The following is an 18,154-nucleotide window of genomic DNA, read 5'->3' as shown; positions in this document are numbered from 1 at the left end:
GGATCTTAGGAATCATGTGATGATTGCTATTTTAAGAACCGTTTCAAAGTTCTGTACTATTTATGGTTTCAGCATGAAATTGAAGTTCTCTGAACAAAACCCTTTAACTGGAAAAATGGTTTTAGCTAGAGCAAATATTTATACCAATATGATTCATGAACACTGAACAATAACTTGTTCTATTGGCACTTGATACCCAGCTCAAGGCTATTTATTTGTGTGCAGCATGTGCAAAAACATGAATACATTTAAATTTCTTTTACGTAACAAACTTCAAATTTATTGTTACAGGTCTACAATAGTTTTATGGAAAACAAATTTCAGTCATAACCTATGTTTCTTGTAAAATAAGAAAAGGAAGGTGATAAAGGTCTAGCGTAGATTGACAAGTGACAACAGCGAAGAGATCTCATCTCTGATTTGAAAATGAGAAAGAAGGCTTGGTTTGGTTGACCGAAAATCTGCTTTTTGTTACCTTCTTGCCATCCTTGAAGAAGGACATGCCTTCGTTCTCTGAATTTATCTTATTTCATTCCAGTTGTTGGGTACCTAGAGCAAGCCTTCTGTTCAAGGGTGTTGTGTATTCTAGTCCTCCATTCACACTTTTAAACTGAAGACGCCTGCTGCTGTCACCTGCTCTGGAAGCATGTATGTTACCTTGCTGATGAACTACTAACTGGCTCTGAACTTTCTTCTTTCCCTGCCGGTTAAGATAGAATCATAAAAGAGGAGGTAATAATAAAGTTATAGCCAGAATTCAGTATTTGTATGTTTTGAATTTATGTGTGAATTTGTCACTGTACTTCAAGAAACGAACCTGTTGTCTTTTCTTCTCCTCTTCCTTTTCCTGCCTTACCATGTAATAATCTTCCAATATTGCTAATAAAGGTGCCTAAAAATAGGTGCAATTTATTCTGTCAGGAAACAAAATTAAGTAGGTCATAATTAAGCAAAACGTAACATCATTTGACTTATGAAAAACTCAAACCATTCTGTGTCGAGCTAACTCATGCTGGAACAGCATAATATGGTTGGCTTCTTGGAATTCTTAAGGCTTTTGTCATCATGTGAGGCATAACTTTCTGGTAACTGTTATTTTTTTCATCAAAAGGTGTAATTAGATGGCTTATGGCAGTAGTTTATTTCATCTATGTTATAAGCTCCTGTAACTGGGGCGTATTTAATAACAAGAGGAACTGGGAGCTATATTGTTGTTGTTTATACGTGACAGGAAAGGTTAGAGTATACTATAGCAACTTTCTACTGTTCCGACCAAAAATTATGCTTTATGTTTGATTGCTTGATGAAAAAATTCTATATAAGGTCGTTAATATTAGTTATCCTCTGAGTTTTAATATGCTTTTCTTTGCTTTGTTTTTGGTCTAATTTTTCTGAGTGTATATCTTTTTCCACAGCAAACTCAAACATTTAAGAAAAAAGCTTAGGCGTTGGTGTTGAATAGTACAAATTTTTTCCTTTTTCAAGCAGTCATAATAAAATTTCTTTTAGTTCTATCCACTTTCATATATGATTATCAGTTAGTTCCCACCAAGCTTGCGTCAGGAACATTAGCTATGCCTTGAACACTGCAGTGCATGGAAGCCACTTGTATATGGGGATTCTGTGGTTGCGTGAAAACTTGTAACGTTTCAAAACGTTGCAAAATGTAAGTTGTTTTACCTGATCGTACAAGAAAACTTTGTTTCTCTCTTCTTCCCAACTCTTGGTCATCGCCATTAGCATTTCTACCAAAGCTGCAAATGAGAAATAATGTGAAATTTAATGATTAGCTAGTTTCCATTTGGCCCAAGTTCCATATCATTATGGTCTAATTCTACGTACCTGGTATCCTGCTGACCATTATTCGGGCACGCTCAGCCCGTCTCAAGTTCTTGTGAGCTCCTCTACTGACTGAGTATCGGTTTTCATCCTGTAGCCACACTTGGATAGTGAACATAAAGCAGATGCAATCATGAAATCTTACTCATTATGAAGATTGGTGAATAATGAAATTCTAACCCTGTTATATTCTTCGAGCCACCGCTCCTCATCACATGCTAAAATCCACTTTTCCACTTTCTCCATTATAACCTTCCTGCTAGCAGCCTCTTCTTTTACTCTTGATATCTGTTCACCCATGCTCTTGAGGAGATCGGAATGTTCAATCTCCCCTTTCGTACATTCAAGTCAATTCCGAGGCTGATTATGTTTAATACATTGTCACAATTTTTAATGACAGACACATTGCCTAGACTCACCTGAGTTTATAAGGTTGAAGATCTTATTCATCTCCGACTGTGTAGGAATCTCCATGTGCGATTTTTTACATATCTGCCCAAGTTCTTCCTGTTTCTTCAAAAATATCTCTTTCATTTTGCTTGCTTTTAACTGATCCAGTCTCTTGACTTCAGCTTCAGCCTTAAAAAAATCAAGACCTTGTAATATTGGAAGATTTCTAATGTTCTGAAAATCATCAGGGTTATGTACTGACCTTCTGGACTATGTCTAGGGAAAAAATTCCAGGATCCAGTGCTTTCAATGATGGAACTGACGACAAGCCAGCTATATGGGAAAAAGGCAGTCGATCATCATTTGGTGTATCCATGAGATTCCACAAATTTGTCAGTGCTTTACCAAGATAGTGAAGCTGCAGTTATATCAAGAAGAGCACAATTTCTAAAAATCTAATATTAAAAATCAAAAGAAACTACAGTAGACTGAGGGGATTGTTTTACATGTAAATTTACTGACGTTGGGTCTATTGAGCAAGATTTCTTTGAATTCCTTATGATTTTGTGGTTTTCTATGCATTGATTAAATATCATAACTACTGCCTGCTGTAGTTGAAGTTGCACTCGTAATGTTGCTAACTCCCAGCCTATCACCTGTAGGTGATGCGGCAAAGCTGAAAAGTATCAGTTTACCTTGTCAAGCCGATTTTGCTTTTCTTCCATGAGGGACTCCACTGTGCTATTGAGTTTAGACAAGATAGTGTCACTTATGTTTTTTGACATTCCCTTCACATCACTCAAGCCTGGATGAACTTTGCTTATTATTGCGGGGGAGTCCTTCCCCAAGATGTTGGACAAGTTATGGATCACCTCTATATACCTCTCTACCTTCTTTAGTCTTTCGTTCTGCAAATATGAACAAAACAATGATAATAACCACAAAGTATCACTGGTTTGAGATTTGGGAAGAGGAGCACAGACTAATGTTTAGTGTTTATTACCTTCTCCTTGTAGAGCCGTTGCAGCTCAGTCTGATACTCGTCAAGTTTTTTCAGTGAAAGATCACTCTCGTTTACAGCAATGCTTGATGTTGCTTCTTCGGATTTACCTGCAATTTCAGCTTTTACTTTTTGTATTTGTTCTTGTACAGCTCGGAACTGGTTTAGCCTCTCTTCTTTCCTCGAGCACATCTCCTGGAGTGCTGGCGTGATGGATTTCAATTGCTCTTTCAATGTTCCTGCTCTTTTCTCTGGCTGTTCAGGCAAGATTACATAAGTTTTTAATGGCTAATAATGCCTCATTGCAGGATACTCTAGAGACAGTTTCAGAGCATTTATCATTGTAAGTCTCATTTATTTAAGAACTATGAATTCTTACACTGTTGTGTTGCTAGCTAGTATTGTAAGCGAATGGAATAAGAAAATGTAGTGGCTTCGAATGACAAGACTCTTAGTTAAAAGTTAACAATTAACATTGCTCTTCTTTTCTATACAAACTCTAGAATAAGTGACATATGAAACAATATCTATTATGCTTGTAATAAATGCAGGTTCTGATGGGTTTTATCAAGTAATTAAAGTGAGTACAGAGTAGCTCTTTTACCCATCCAGGAAAAGATCGTTCACCAAGAGTCAAAAGAAGATGGGTGAATTCAGCCTCTGCTTCTACCAATTCCTGATGAAGACGAGCTCTGGAAATATTTGCCCTGTCTACTTTTCTCCTATAAACTTCGAGGCACTCTTGCTCCAAATCCAGCAAAATCTTCTCTCTCTCAAACTGATCTTCTCCAACTTCATCCCATATTTTCTGGCTCATTCCACATCAGAAAAGGAAAAAGAAAAATCAGCTGATAAATACCCTGCAGCATAGTGAGTCGTTACTTAATCTAAGGAATTTTATATGCTACTTACCTGCAATTCTTGTAGCAGAAACCCACATGAAGTTTCCACCATTGAAGAGGTTCTCACTCCAATTGGTGTCTGGTATGAACCCATTTTGATGTTTGGTACTGTTCACTGAAGATGGAACTCAAATCAGTGAGAAGTGAATTTTCCAGGACAAACAAGTAAAGGAAGGATGAAAGAGGAAGCTGGGAAAGAATGTTCTGGTGTAAGTGGTGGGAGCATTGGGTATAAGTTTTTGCTTAAAAGACAAGGATGACAGAGGTGGGTAATGCAAGCCTTTGGGTTCAAGAATCGTACGCATGTTTATATTGATCCTCTCAACTTTTTTCCCCCTTCCGTATGGTTGAAATTATAAATATAACTGTCTCTTCTTTAACCTAAAATTGATAGACTTTCGTATTCAGAGATGTGATATGTGATTTCCACTTCGCCCTTTGGATCATTCATCATGTGACTAAGGTCTTGATTCCTACGTTAACAATGTCAAAAGCCAGAACCCTGTTATTTCCATTGTACATCAAGCAATGACACTAATCAGTTAGTTGGACATCCTTATCACTTTCTCTAATGAGCTACAATGCCATGTGTATAGTCGCATATAATGAATGTTACCGTTTATAGTGGTGCGGCTTCTTAGAAATTTTAAACACATTGATAAATATATTTTTTTAAGGTGGATTTCTCTTCTCATCTATTAGTTATGCTATTTTCAGATGTGAAAAATGGGTTTATTTTATACTCCATTTGTTCTTTTTTATATAAGAGATAATTTTTGGGTATGACCTAAAACTTAAGAGATTGTCTTCAATTTTTTTTGTTAAGTTTTCATTTTACCACCATTTAATTACCCATATTAATATTATCAATGTGATTCGATTAGTTATCTCTTATAAAAATGAGGCGACCAGGGTTTTACAAATAGGGATAGAACTACATTGATTGAGAGACAGTTTAAACCACCCCCCTTTTTTTATAGTAAGATTTGTTTTCCCCTTTTAGCTTAGTAATTAAGTTAAGTAGTATTTCGTATATTTGAAATTAAAATATTGAACTTGGCTTTGACTAATCTGAACCATGAAAACGTGTAATTGAATGATTGATTTAACCCAAAAGAGGGAAGATTTAGATACCAAGAGTGCAAACATCAAAAGACATCATAAAATAAAATATAACAATATGGGATTCTTTTATAAGCTGGAAATGTAAAAGCAATTACATCAAAGAGATCAGCTTTCTTTAGCCCGTAAAGAAAGCCATCAGGCTCTTAACATGTAATCCTCCATGCTTGGACAATGATCTGGTGGTCCAAATTTGAAAAATAAATAAATAAAAACAATAAAAGAGGCAATGATTTGTTGGATTCCAACACAACGTGCCAGCACTACACCTTAGCTTTCAGCCATTTTTAATTTATGTAAATGGATACAAAATTATCAATCAATCAACTACATCCTTGAAATCTTTTAATACCCGATTAATTTGAAAATGGGTCGGGTATAACATTATGGATCAGAATATATACAATTAATGAGATCTAAACAATATATTGATTGGAATTTGAATATGTTATATTAAATAGGGAGGATTATAATCAAATGAGGCTTCAATTGGAGGCTTAAATGAAAAAAGTAATAATTCATTTCATATTTGAATAATGTCTTAATTGACATTTGAATATATTGAATTAAATAGGGAGCATCATTAGTAAATAAGATTTTAATTGGAGGCTCAAATGAAAAAATTAATAATTAATTTTGAATTTGAATAATATCTTAATTGGGATTTGAATATATTAAATTAAATAAAAAGAATCATAATTAAATAATAATTTAGTTGAAGGTTTAATTGAAGAAATAAATAATTAAGTGAATATTGAGCTACTTAAAATAATGCAATGTATTAGAATTTCAAATCTAATCAAATACAGTAATATAGTGCATTGCACACAGGAAAGAAGTTTCTAGTTTTCATTCTAAATGATGTGAAAACAATTTTAGGCCAGCGAAGGGTGTGAAATAAGTTTGCACTTTTGTTATTTTGAGTTCTCATCACACTATTAAAATCTAATCTAGATTGACCTGGTAGCTCAGTCAACTGGTGAGCTAATTTTTTGCTCGGTTTGGTCAAAAGTTTTGGATGAGTTAATTAGTTTAGATTTCATTTGTTTTTTATGTTAATAAACCTCAAACAATATCGTTTTAATTTTTTTTTAAAAAAAGAAAAAAATAGCAGTATGTCAGATTTATGCTATAATAAAGCTGTTTATTGAATTGTACATTTTTATATATAAATATTTATTTTACTTGTGAATTAATATATTTTTTATATATGAATATGTTTATATAATTATGTTATATTATAAAATTTGGTTAACTTATTTTAATATTAAAAATTTTAGAACTTTCCAAAATTACTCTTAAATTAAAATTAGGGATAATACAATTTTTTATCCCTAAAGTTTGTCTTCATTTGAGTTTTGGTTTCTTAATTTTTAAATCATATTGCTTCCTCAAATTTCTTTTCATTTAAAACATTGGTCCTCATAGTTCAATAAAATCTTGAAACATTTTATTCTTTGAAAGACCAAAACCCACGGTTTAAAATTTGAAGAACCAAAAATACAGTGAGGACAAATTTGAGAAACCAAATATTATATTAATGCTTAAAATTAGGAAAAATTACAATAAGATTCCACTTTAGAGAATTAAATACAAAAATATCATTTAAAATTATTAAATTAATCTGAAGTCCAAGGGACCTCATTGTAAGAGATTCTATTTTTTTAATTACTAAATTGTTCTTGTCTTTTTTTTTAAAAAAGTATATATTGGCAACTAAAAGTGCAGTTATTAACAACTTAAGGTGTAATGATTAACAACCATTACGGCAGATATTGACAACTTATAGATTATATTTTTGTGATGCGTTAAGAAAATGTGTTGTTAATATCTGCTGCGATAGTGGTTAATTGTTACACCTTAAATTGTTAATGACTACTTTTTCGGTTGTCAATGCATACTTAAAAAATAATAATTTGATAATTAAATAAATAAAATCTTTTGCAATGAGGTCCTTGAGACTTTAGAATAATTTGATGATTTCAAGAGATCTTTTTGCTTGAGCGGGACCTTATTGCAATTTTCCATTAAAATTATTATCCGAAGCTAGACTAAAAGGAATTTTACATAGTCTTTGCATTAAAAATTAATGAGTAAGATCTTATAAATAGCGTCGAAAGAAGTAATTTATTTTTCTCTGACCAGAAAACACCCCAACACGGGACAACTAAATGGATAAGTATATTATAATTCATGAAACTTTTGTTTTCTTCTTTTCTTTTTTGAAAGAGAAACAATTAATTAATATACAATTATTTTTACCCGTTAAAAAACTACATCAATTACTAATAAGAATCACTCTTATGTTCACACTTTCGAGGAATATTAAAAAGGGTGAAAAATTATACTACCTCCGGTCTTTAATATAAGACATTGTTTGACTTTTATTTTAGTTCTAAATATAAGATCCTAATCTACTTTGTCTATCATATTTATACATTTTTTTCCAAGATAGTCCTTCTAACAATTATAGTTCTGACTAATACACTTAATTAGTAAGGATATTTTAGAAAATACAACACTTATTTATTATAAATAACTAACTTAACTTCTTTCCTTAATCTCCTCAAACTAGTCAACTAGCTCTTATAATTAGGACTGGAGGTAGTAATACTTTTGGTTTTTAATATAAGAACTAGTTGACTAATTTGAGTAGATTAAGAAAGTTTATTAACTTAGTTATTTGTAATAAATAGGTGTTATCTTTCCTGGAATATCTTCACTAGTTATGTGTATTAGCTAAAACTATCATTTGATAGAATATTTAACATGTGTAGCTACTACAATGATTGATTTATAAAAAATGAATAAATATAAAAGACAAAGTAGATTGTGATGACCAAATTAAATGTCAAATTAGCTTTTATATTAAACACTGAAAATAATAAGATGATAAAAAAACAAATATAATAGATATTATATGAATTTAAGTTTATTATCAAGATACCAAACATAGTATTTGTTGTTTTGCCACAGGGATTGATTGTTGCAGAGTAACATCATCAAATTCCTCATCTTTGGCTGCTACATGAATTGGCTTCTACTTTCAAACATGACTCATCTTCCTCAATCATCAACTCTACCAAAAGCCCTACTATTGCCTCCTCTTTAGTGTGTGAGGATTAGATAATTAGATAAGTTATAGGGGGAAAAAAAATACTTTTTGGTCTTTATAATTGTAGTCAATTTTGGTGAAATTTTTTATTATCATCCATCATTATTATATCATTTATATATCATTGGTGACATGTCATTTTGAAAAACCCTACTGAAGTTTATCATAATTCTGGGAAGTTATTCCTTAATCAAATATTAACATGAACTTGATTCAAGTTGACCACAACTTGGAAAATCAAAAGCTATATTTTCCCAAAATTATTATGTTAAATAACACTATGATTGGGGGGGGGGGGAAAGAAGAAGAGTATATATAAAAAAAAAAAATGCATTCATCGCTCTAATACGACCAAATTTAACTATTATTCCCTCCAATTTCTATTTAAAATACCCTGCCCATAGTTTTTAATGCGATCCCTTTTAACAAAATTTAATGAGACACTTGTGACTCACTTGTAAAAAAGTTATAGTTAACTAATTTTAGCTACTTTAATTAAAATATGAAGAAAGTGGAAGACAGGAAGGTGGTATTATTTATGTTTTGAGCATATAAGATCCATCATGGCTGGAATTAAGCTATTGTTGCATATAATAATAGCAGTTTCTTTTCACATTAATATCCACAAATCATGTGTGTAATTAAAGGCCAAATAAAGGAAGCTTTCAATTTAGGCCATCAAGTTAATTATGTAAACTTTTCGTCTTACATTAATGATTGAGTCAATAAGTATCGCCACTGACCTTTTATTTTTTCATCACTAAACCTGCACTCATAAGACACATTTATAAATCGACTTATTGGTAGTTAGCCACATTATCTCTCTTCAAATATATTTGTTTCAATCTTTCCACTTAATTAAAAAAAAGTTAACGATACTGATGAGCGTCTAGTACTCCTCCAGTTCTTAATATAGAATCTAATTATTGAGTTGATTTTAATTTTGAATGTAAGACCTAATTATCATATTTATCAATTTTTTTTAAATTATCCATATTGATACTCCATCAACTATAATCAAGTAGGAGAGGGAGTGAGGACATTAAAAAAGATGATTATAGTATTTTAAAAAAAACATGTTATATTTCTTATAATTAACTAACTTACCTAACTTTCTTAATCTAATCAAATTAGTTAAATAGGTCTTAATAATATTAAGGACTGGAAGAGTATTTTTTTAAAAAAAAAAATTATTCTGTAAGTTGTCTTGCTTGACACTTAAAACTGCAAACTTGAAAAAGAAAAGAAATCTGTGTCATGCATCAATAATTATGTTTCAGGCCCAAAACAAAGAACCCCTAATTGAGCTGGCCCAATACTTTTTCTTAACCAGCATATTGAATTCTATTAAAAAGAATTGTCTAATAAAAATGACTAATTCCTCATGAATCAAAATTCAATTCCAAGAGATGTTCACATTTAATGCTCAACAGGATTTTAAATAGTTTTGCGTAGCCAAAAAAAATGATTGTTTGGAAATTTGATACTTATGCAATATGACCTGGTTCAAACGTGATTAGTATAGTACCTTTTAAAAAAAAAGAAGAAATCTTCATTTTTAATGTTATTGTATCTATTTAACTTCCAGGCAAGAGAATCACGCTGTTCCTTATTTGAGAAACTTGAAAAGATTACGAAACCAACACAAAGGTCAAATTAATTAATAACAGAGGTCATAACAGTAATGACAATTGGAACGAATGGTAAAGATCCAACCCTTCAAGTCTTGATGTGAATGAAAAGAAAGGAGAAAAAACACATTAGAAATATCTTCTCTCAATTAGGATCCGACCCAACTTGAATTCATATTAATCAATAATACTCCTCCGGTCCTTATTATAAGACCCAATTTGACTTTTTATTTGGTTATTAAGACCCAATCCATTTTGTCTCTTATATTTATGCATTTTTTTCCAAAATAATCCTTCTAATAATGATAGTTTTAGCCAATATACTTAATTAGCAAGGATATTTTAGGAATGATAACACTTATTTATTATAAATAACCAATTTAACTTACTTCCTTAATCTCCTCAAATAAGTCAATTGGGTCTTATAATTAGGACCGGAGGAGTACCAAATATCAAATAATTTAGTACTAATAATAGGGGACCTGGTTCTTTACATCAATGGAACTACGTCACTCTTTAATATTTTAGGGTTAAAAATTGATATGTTTTGTAAAGTATCAATCATTTAGTTGTTCAATGATTCATTAGTTATTCTTTTTTCAGAGAACAACATATGAACAAGAAAGATAATAAAAGGAAAAAAAAATGGCCTTACATATACCAAGCTCTAAAACTAATGAATCAATTAGAAAGGAATTCCCATGAAAATATCTTCAGCACTTGATAAGTTCAATCATTAGTGCTATGATAAAAGTTGTGAGATACTACGACTTACTATAGAGAGATAAGGCTTTCCTAAATATCAGAAGGGTGGTTTTCTGTCACCGTCAAGTGTCAACAAAGAAGACTGTAAGAAGGCATGTCTTCAATTCGAAGGACATCGTCCATCAATAATTCTTTCTCAAGCTGGACCCGAGTGCATTTCAAAATATCCTGTAAATTGACAGGAACACCATTATATCATGTCTAATTTAGGACACTATTGGTTTTACACTGAAAACCATCAAATGGTTTGATAGAAGCAAGTAGTTACTAGCTTCATTAAGTTTCAATGGGGAAAATACCACACCAGATTTCTATACTTTAGTCATGATTTGTATTTAGTCCCTGTAGTTTATTTTCGTGGTTCCCCATCCCTTTATTTGCTTGCTCCTTGTGAAACATTAGTCCTTATATTTCTGGGAAATACTCAGAAGAACCATGAGTTAGCACAAACAGTGAATTTTGCTGTGGTGGACTGGATACCGTTAAATGCATCATATGACTGGGGAAAAATGATAACCTGGCGGCAAAAAAAATGCTCACTTCATATCAAAATTTAGGTCAGACATTTGTTGGATGCCCTAATGGGTTTGGTGGTTATTTCTGTCATGCAAGAGCGTTAAAGTTGTAAATACTTTGTTGAGCCAGGTCATGGTCCTTCTAAGCATTTTCGAAATTAAAAGATTAATATTTCAGACGGAACAAATAAAATGAATGGGAAATCACAAAAATAAACTATAAGGAGTGAAAACAAAGCACGATTAAAGTATGGGCTTGGAGTAGTATTTTCTTCTTTCAATGCAAGACCAAACGTGCATTTAGCCGCTTTGATATATAATAAGAATGTATAATCTTCATACAAAGTGAATTCTTACGTTAAACTCCATATATGTAGCATTTCTATCCAGCCATAGTTTGTCCATAACCACAAAAGCCACACAGTAAAGCAAGTCAAATGCCCACTCATTTTCTGTAATTGCACGACAATATCACGAGCATGATCAGACACTAGGGAATGTGCATGTCATGAAAGATATTACGTAAAAATTGGGTTCAACTATCGATCAATTCAACAATAAAAGGATACTGATTCTAACCTGAAAGCATCTGCAGAAAGATTGGTCTGACAAAAGACCTGGGTTTAACTGCAAGTGAGAAATACTACCCTGCATCAGGAATCTGAAAACAAATTGAAAAATTCTATGTTCATCCCCTTAAAGATGATCATGATCTGTTTAATCTGTGTCTTCCTGCAGATTTGAACCTCGAGGCTCACGTTTAACGGTTTAAGCACGTGAAAACCAATTTTTAACTGAGTAACTTATCGCTCAAATAAATTCTTCTCAGAGTAAAATGCACTAATAATAGTATATAAGACAAAAGGGGCATAACGTACTGGCATCAAGGTCCAGCATTTGCATAATCATGAACGTGATATTTACACCAGCAACGGCAAAGGGATACTCCCATGAAGCTCCTCTTTCTCCTTGCTTCTTTAATAGTCGCTGAAAAGAAGTCTGCAACATATAATAGGAAGAAACCTATTCCATTTTTAGAGTAAAATTTTGAGCAGAGAAAATATATTATTTCAAAGAACATGGTCAACATTGCACAGAAGAACTGGCAGTGAGCTCCGAATCCTTTTTCTTAAATAGAAAAGTGGTACCACCAAAATGAAGACAATATCCAGTATAGGATCTTACTGAGAATGTCTTGGCAAAAAACAGGAGGTTCTCCAAGGAAATGAAGCCAGCTCCTCTGTTCAGGTAAATTGGTCAAGTAAAGCAGAGCAAGCAAGTAAACCAAGTAAGATTAGAATGAAATCAATAAAATGGATGATGGAATAACTAGAACCTAAAGTCAGTGGATGGATCTCGTCCTTGCCACCCCATTTCTTTCCATTGATCAGATATCAAACCACGGAGTTCCTGACCAGGGAATGTGGCACACCACAGAGCTCTCAAAGCCTCCTATCCTTAAAAAATGTTACCAGATGAGTGACTTCCAACAAAAAGGCTAAAAACGTGAAAAAAAATCGCTTAAAAAAAATAATAAAAAGTTGCAATAATACTATAGTCAGATTCAGCCATCAGTTTTTCCATGTCAATTGCAGCATAATACGGATAACACAAGATATATGTGTAAATTGTAAAAAGTTATAAACCTGGTGATCTGGCCTGGAGGCATCAAAGTAAACTTTCATCCTGTGCTTCAATCTTCTCAGTCTTTCCTCCTGCAAATTTTGCACAAAACTGATCTTTGTTGAATGATGGTGACAAGCAAGTATGCTCAAAAAGGATGAGAACTTCAAATATAAAGTCATTTATCATTATGAAGAACATGGGACATTTCAGGAATACAAGTTAAGTGAAGCCTAAGAGGGACGATGCAGTTATTTTCAGAAAAATAAGATTGCATCTGATATTACTTCCTTTGTGAAAAGTGTTGAGACCAATCTGATTCCAAAGTTTCCAATTAATTTTAAACACATATCACGATAACCAGAGAGTCTTTGAGGTATTTTGCACTAATAAAACTACATCACTCGAACAGAGAAGAGCAGGAGGAAACACATAGAAAGTAGAAACAGACACTATCCAACCACTCGAGCCTATACACAAATATCAAATCGGACAAACTGCCATCGTCAAGCACTGCTACAACAGTAACTTAGAAACTAGAAAGACATATTTCTTTTTCCCCATCTACATAATGATGACAAAAAGACACTAGAAACCACTACAAATCAGGAAACATGTATCAAGGTTGCTCAACGGATGACAAACAGTTCAATGTTACCAAAAATCAGATGATACATTTAAAAAATACATAATATTAGGTTTTAAATATGCAGAATTCCGGAGTCTAACTTGCTAGTTACTCACCTGTAAAGGGGTCAAGCTAATGCAGATTCGTTCATAGCTTCCCTTCCGCTTGAAGCAAACACAAGTTAGTCCTTTACCAATCCAAGCAGGGGTACCACATGTTGAAGCATCTGCATAAAAGCAATCAGTGGAGTTCCTCATTCAAGCTTTTGCTTCAGCCAAAACAATATTGAATCAAAAGAAAGATCCTTTTTTACAAGTTGGGCATCAGCAACCGAACTGAATCATCAAATCAATTCCATTAGACAGTAAACAGTAAAAAGCAATTCCCTCGCATAAATAAATGTCTTTTCAGATGGAATCGATCAAACAGAAACAGTAATCAACCGAATGGAAGGGGACATAATCAAGTTGTGTATAGGGGAGGTGTAGTAATTTGAATAGTGCGCGTTGTCGTCTTTTGCCCGACAAACTTAAAGCAAAACGACATAGACCAGCAATGAGCTGGGATGCTCGGACCATTGAAGTGGGACCCCAACCGACCACGTGGGTAAGATTATACCGTGTGTCCATCTGAGAAATTGATCCTCTTTTCTGTCTTCTTTCCATATTGGCAAGTTTTTGAATGAGCTGGTAATACGCCCTCCATGTTTACCAGATTTTCAGTGGGATAAGATCAAAAGCTAAAAACAACAAAAATAAAAACCCCCAAAAAAACCCCAAAAAAAAAAAAAGAAAAAAAAAGAAGCCAATGCATTGATATATGTAGCTTCACAGGGAGCCATCCTCTTCGCCAAGCCGAGGGATCGTCTCACATAGGCTTAGGTCTGCACAGAGGCGGGCCCCACTACCCTTGGCATGGATTGTTGACGATTGATTAAAATATGTGCGCCTCAGTTTCTCCCCAGATAAGTCCCAAATTCCATTGTATCCGGCACTAAATTGATTTAATCTGTCCCTCTGTATTTTTTTTATCATGCAGTACGTAAAATATTATCATCCCCTCTGCATTGGATACTCCAAAACACTATATCATTAATTATTTTTTCCCCCTCTCTGACCACAACGAATACCCAAATTACAGGAAGCAAAGAATCAAGCCGAACGAACCGAGAAACAATCATGGACGAACCAGCCAAAAAAGGAATCCAATGCAATTCTAGATATCGTCTGTTAATTAAAATCAACAAAACAAAAAAAAGATCAATACAGGTAAACGCGAGACGGAGGAAGAGTAGAGTACTACCTGAAGCGTGAGTGAAGCGAGAGACGGAAGAAGAAGAGAAAGAAAAGGCGTCGGAGGTGCGGTGGAACCTGACAATGGTCATGACATCTCAGGGCTGAATCAATCGATCGGAAACGGTTTCTGTGGTGGCCGGCGGAATCAAATCATACGGACTTATTATTTCTTCGCGGTTACAAGTCTGCAAAGAACGAACACCAGTAGTAGTACTGTTATTATCCGAGCGTCGTTTCTTTCTGTCTCGACAACTCTGGGCTTCAATCACTAAATCACAAATTGAGCCTTTTTCTTCAGGAATTTTACAGTTATCTTCGCGAAGTTCTTTTGAATGAACCGGATTTCCCCCCACAATGTCATTTATTTTTCCTTTAAAATTAACAGGATTGCCCCGGTAAAATCATACCTTTATGCCGTTGCCTATAAAAACATAAAAAACTAAATCAATCACCATAAAATGTAATCATATATTTATTTATTGCACCCCTCATTTTAAAATTTAAATGGGCATAATTCGTTCAAAATATATCTAGTTTAATAATTTTAATTAGAGTAAATTACAAAGATAGGTCGTTGCCCCTTTTTAACACACATAATATTTTCTTTATCATATTTTATTGCTTTAGTGAAGTCAGCTTTTTGTTGTTTATTATTCAAAAATCAAATAATGTAAGAGCTCCTTTAGTACGCTGAAAATCTTGCGATGAAAGAGAAAAATGTTGATCTTTCATCGATTGCGCGCTTGGTTGAAACATCTTTCTGGAATCTATTTTCTGGTGGTAGCAAATTTTTCAATAAGGATCGATTTTCCATCACAGGCGAAAAAATGCAAAAGACTAAATTGTCCTTCAAAATTAAATAAAATGCTCAGTATCTGATAGATGAAATCATATGAAGTTACTTAAACACCCAATACATCATTGGATTTTCATCTTTGCCATATGTTTATCTATTTTGTGACTGAGTTGCTCAACCAACACATATGGATTGGCCAACAAGTATCACCCTTTATTCAATAAGCTTTCTAACAACACCTACTACAATAAAAAATGCTTCCATATAAACTAGATATGATTTTTCAAGTATGATTCAAAATGAATTTAAATTTTGCGCGAAAACTTAAAATGTATCATGTATAAATTAAAATTTATTGATACACAGTCTATTTTGCATTAATAAACTCTTGGTCAAACTTTAAGTTGCAAGAAAGAAATTAGAATATTCAAATTTGATGGAAAAAAAGTTGAATTTGCTACATCAAATTTAAATTTTTTTTTGAGTAGATTTAAATTTGATGTTAGACAATTTAAATTTCTTACATCAAATTCGAATTTACCAAGTTATGAAATCATCACTTCACAAACTGAGGGTTTTTCTTTAGCATACCTGAAAGTAATATTTAATGTTTTTTGGCTCACACGAAATTCAGTTGTGGAGTTAGACTTGTGGTCTTACAGCAAATACATCGAGAGGAAAGATGCAGAGAGTATTCGTAAATTGCTCAAACTTATGAATGGGAGTCCGTTGTGTGTAGTTATATTCACAAAGAAAGATAAATGGCACTTGACTCTGAGCTTCTTCCCTCCTGTAAATAGATTTTTGAAAGAGTAGTTTTTGTAATAAAAGTGATTTTGTTAAAGTAAGAATGTTTGGATGGTTGTTATTATAATCATTTTTTTAATATACAAATTACTAAAAAAGACATAAGCTAATAATATAATTACAAGAAAAAAATATATTTTAATTTATATTTTTATTTGAAATAATAAATTTGCAAAGAATAAATGGTACATGAAAAAATATAATTAATTAATATTACCTCAAGTCCTTAATATAAAAGCTAATTAGATATTCAATTTGAATTCTAATATAAGACCCCAATTTATTATTTCACACATTTATCTATTTTTTTCAAAGTAATACTCATGTTAATTTGCACATCTTAAAAATTTCATCAAATAGTAATCTCAATGCACATGATTAACAAATATTTTATAAATAGCTAATTTATCAAATTTTTTTAATATTGACAAATTAGTTATCTAATTCTTGTATTAAAGATTGGAGGTAGTAATTGATATATATATTTAAATAATATAGGATTAAGATATATTTTTATATCCTAAACCATGGTTTTATATTCCAAATCATGGTTTTCAATTCAAAAATGATTTTGCAAAAAATTCTGGTGCTTGGCTCCCTTTTTCTAAACCATAATTTTCAATCAAAAAGTAATTTTTGCAAAAAATTGGCATGTTTGGATGGCCAGTAGGATCCCCCTCCATCATTTTACCTCCCAAACCATGATTTTGCTTGCTACCAGAAGCCACAATGATGTAACTTAATTAAACTTTCCTTGAAGACCTTAAAATTCGCAATCAGATATAAAAAGATGTATACAACTATTTGATGAATGTTTTTTTAAAGATTGGATGAAAAACTATGGAAGAGTAGCTTCTGAAAAAAAGTTATTTTGAAAATAGATTTTTAAAGAACAGATTTTGTGAAAACAGTAATTTTGATAAAGTGAGAATATTTAGATAGTTGTTATTAGAAACACTTTTGTCATGTACAAATTACTAAAAAAACATAAGTTGATATGATAATTATATAATAGATAGATTTTAATTTATATTTTTATTTAAAATAATAATTTTTTTAATAATTTTTTTTGCCAATATAATAAATAAAATATAAAAAATATAATTAATTAATAATTAATATTTGTACATATATGTTTATAAAATATAATATTAAATATGTTTTAAAAAATGACTATTTTCTTGCCAACAGAAAAATATTATTTTACCTTAAAGATTTTAAACATGAAATCCCATAATATTTTTTTACAAAATTAAATAAATATACATAAAAAGAATTTATTAATTATATAACTAATTAATAATTGGTGTGTATATAAAATATAAGATTAAATAATCAAGTGTCATAATAATTGTGAGGTTGCAACAATGTACAAGATTTGTACAAGTAGTTTTTTTAACAATATATTACAATGTAAAAAGAAAAGAAAATAAAAAAGACATAACTATTAGTCTTGTGTATAATAAACAATTTTATTTGACACATACTGTTAGCCAGCCAACCTTTAGAAAGCATTTTTTTTTTAAACTTTTTGTGAAACCATGGTTTAGCTAGGCCAAACCATGGTTTCATAAAAGTGTGGGGTATTTGGTAATTTTTTGAGCCAAACTATGGTTTGGGCTCTAAAAGTACTTTTGACTAGTCTGTCAAACACATCTTGTAAGTGAGCCACTAAAGCACTTTAACTTGACAAATTAACCGAAATTGAATAATAAGTAACTGAAGT

General features: G+C 32.0%; 2 protein-coding genes across 3 annotated transcripts; both read right to left on the bottom strand.

Moving 5' to 3' along the window:
• Positions 1–174: 174 nt before the first annotated feature.
• LOC114729160 (65-kDa microtubule-associated protein 8-like) lies at positions 175–4,646 on the bottom strand. Its single transcript, XM_028916134.1, has 11 exons — positions 4,142–4,646; positions 3,834–4,037; positions 3,233–3,484; positions 2,925–3,137; positions 2,492–2,647; positions 2,259–2,418; positions 2,020–2,171; positions 1,843–1,930; positions 1,681–1,754; positions 818–892; positions 175–700 (listed from the first exon to the last, which is right to left on the bottom strand). Exons 1-11 carry the CDS (start codon positions 4,223–4,225, stop codon positions 530–532), a joined length of 1,629 nt encoding a protein of 542 aa, XP_028771967.1. The 5' UTR covers positions 4,226–4,646; the 3' UTR covers positions 175–529.
• Positions 4,647–10,542: 5,896 nt separating this feature from the next.
• Positions 10,543–15,084, bottom strand: LOC114729146 (ELMO domain-containing protein A). Of its 2 annotated transcripts, none has more exons than XM_028916116.1 (9): positions 14,833–15,084; positions 13,647–13,756; positions 12,926–12,994; positions 12,616–12,731; positions 12,465–12,519; positions 12,158–12,302; positions 11,859–11,906; positions 11,637–11,731; positions 10,543–10,932 (listed from the first exon to the last, which is right to left on the bottom strand). In XM_028916116.1, exons 1-9 carry the CDS (start codon positions 14,912–14,914, stop codon positions 10,834–10,836), a joined length of 819 nt encoding a protein of 272 aa, XP_028771949.1. In that variant the 5' UTR covers positions 14,915–15,084; the 3' UTR covers positions 10,543–10,833. The 2 variants fall into 2 exon arrangements, with proteins under 2 accessions (XP_028771949.1, XP_028771950.1); XM_028916117.1 differs by having other exon boundaries at positions 12,158–12,278.
• Positions 15,085–18,154: the final 3,070 nt, after the last annotated feature.

The sequence above is a fragment of the Neltuma alba genome, unplaced genomic scaffold (assembly GCF_004799145.2).
Source record: "Neltuma alba isolate B1F8T4 unplaced genomic scaffold, ASM479914v2 tig00012607_pilon, whole genome shotgun sequence".
Lineage (NCBI taxonomy): Eukaryota > Viridiplantae > Streptophyta > Magnoliopsida > Fabales > Fabaceae > Neltuma > Neltuma alba.
This window is presented reverse-complemented; position numbering and strand designations above follow the sequence as displayed.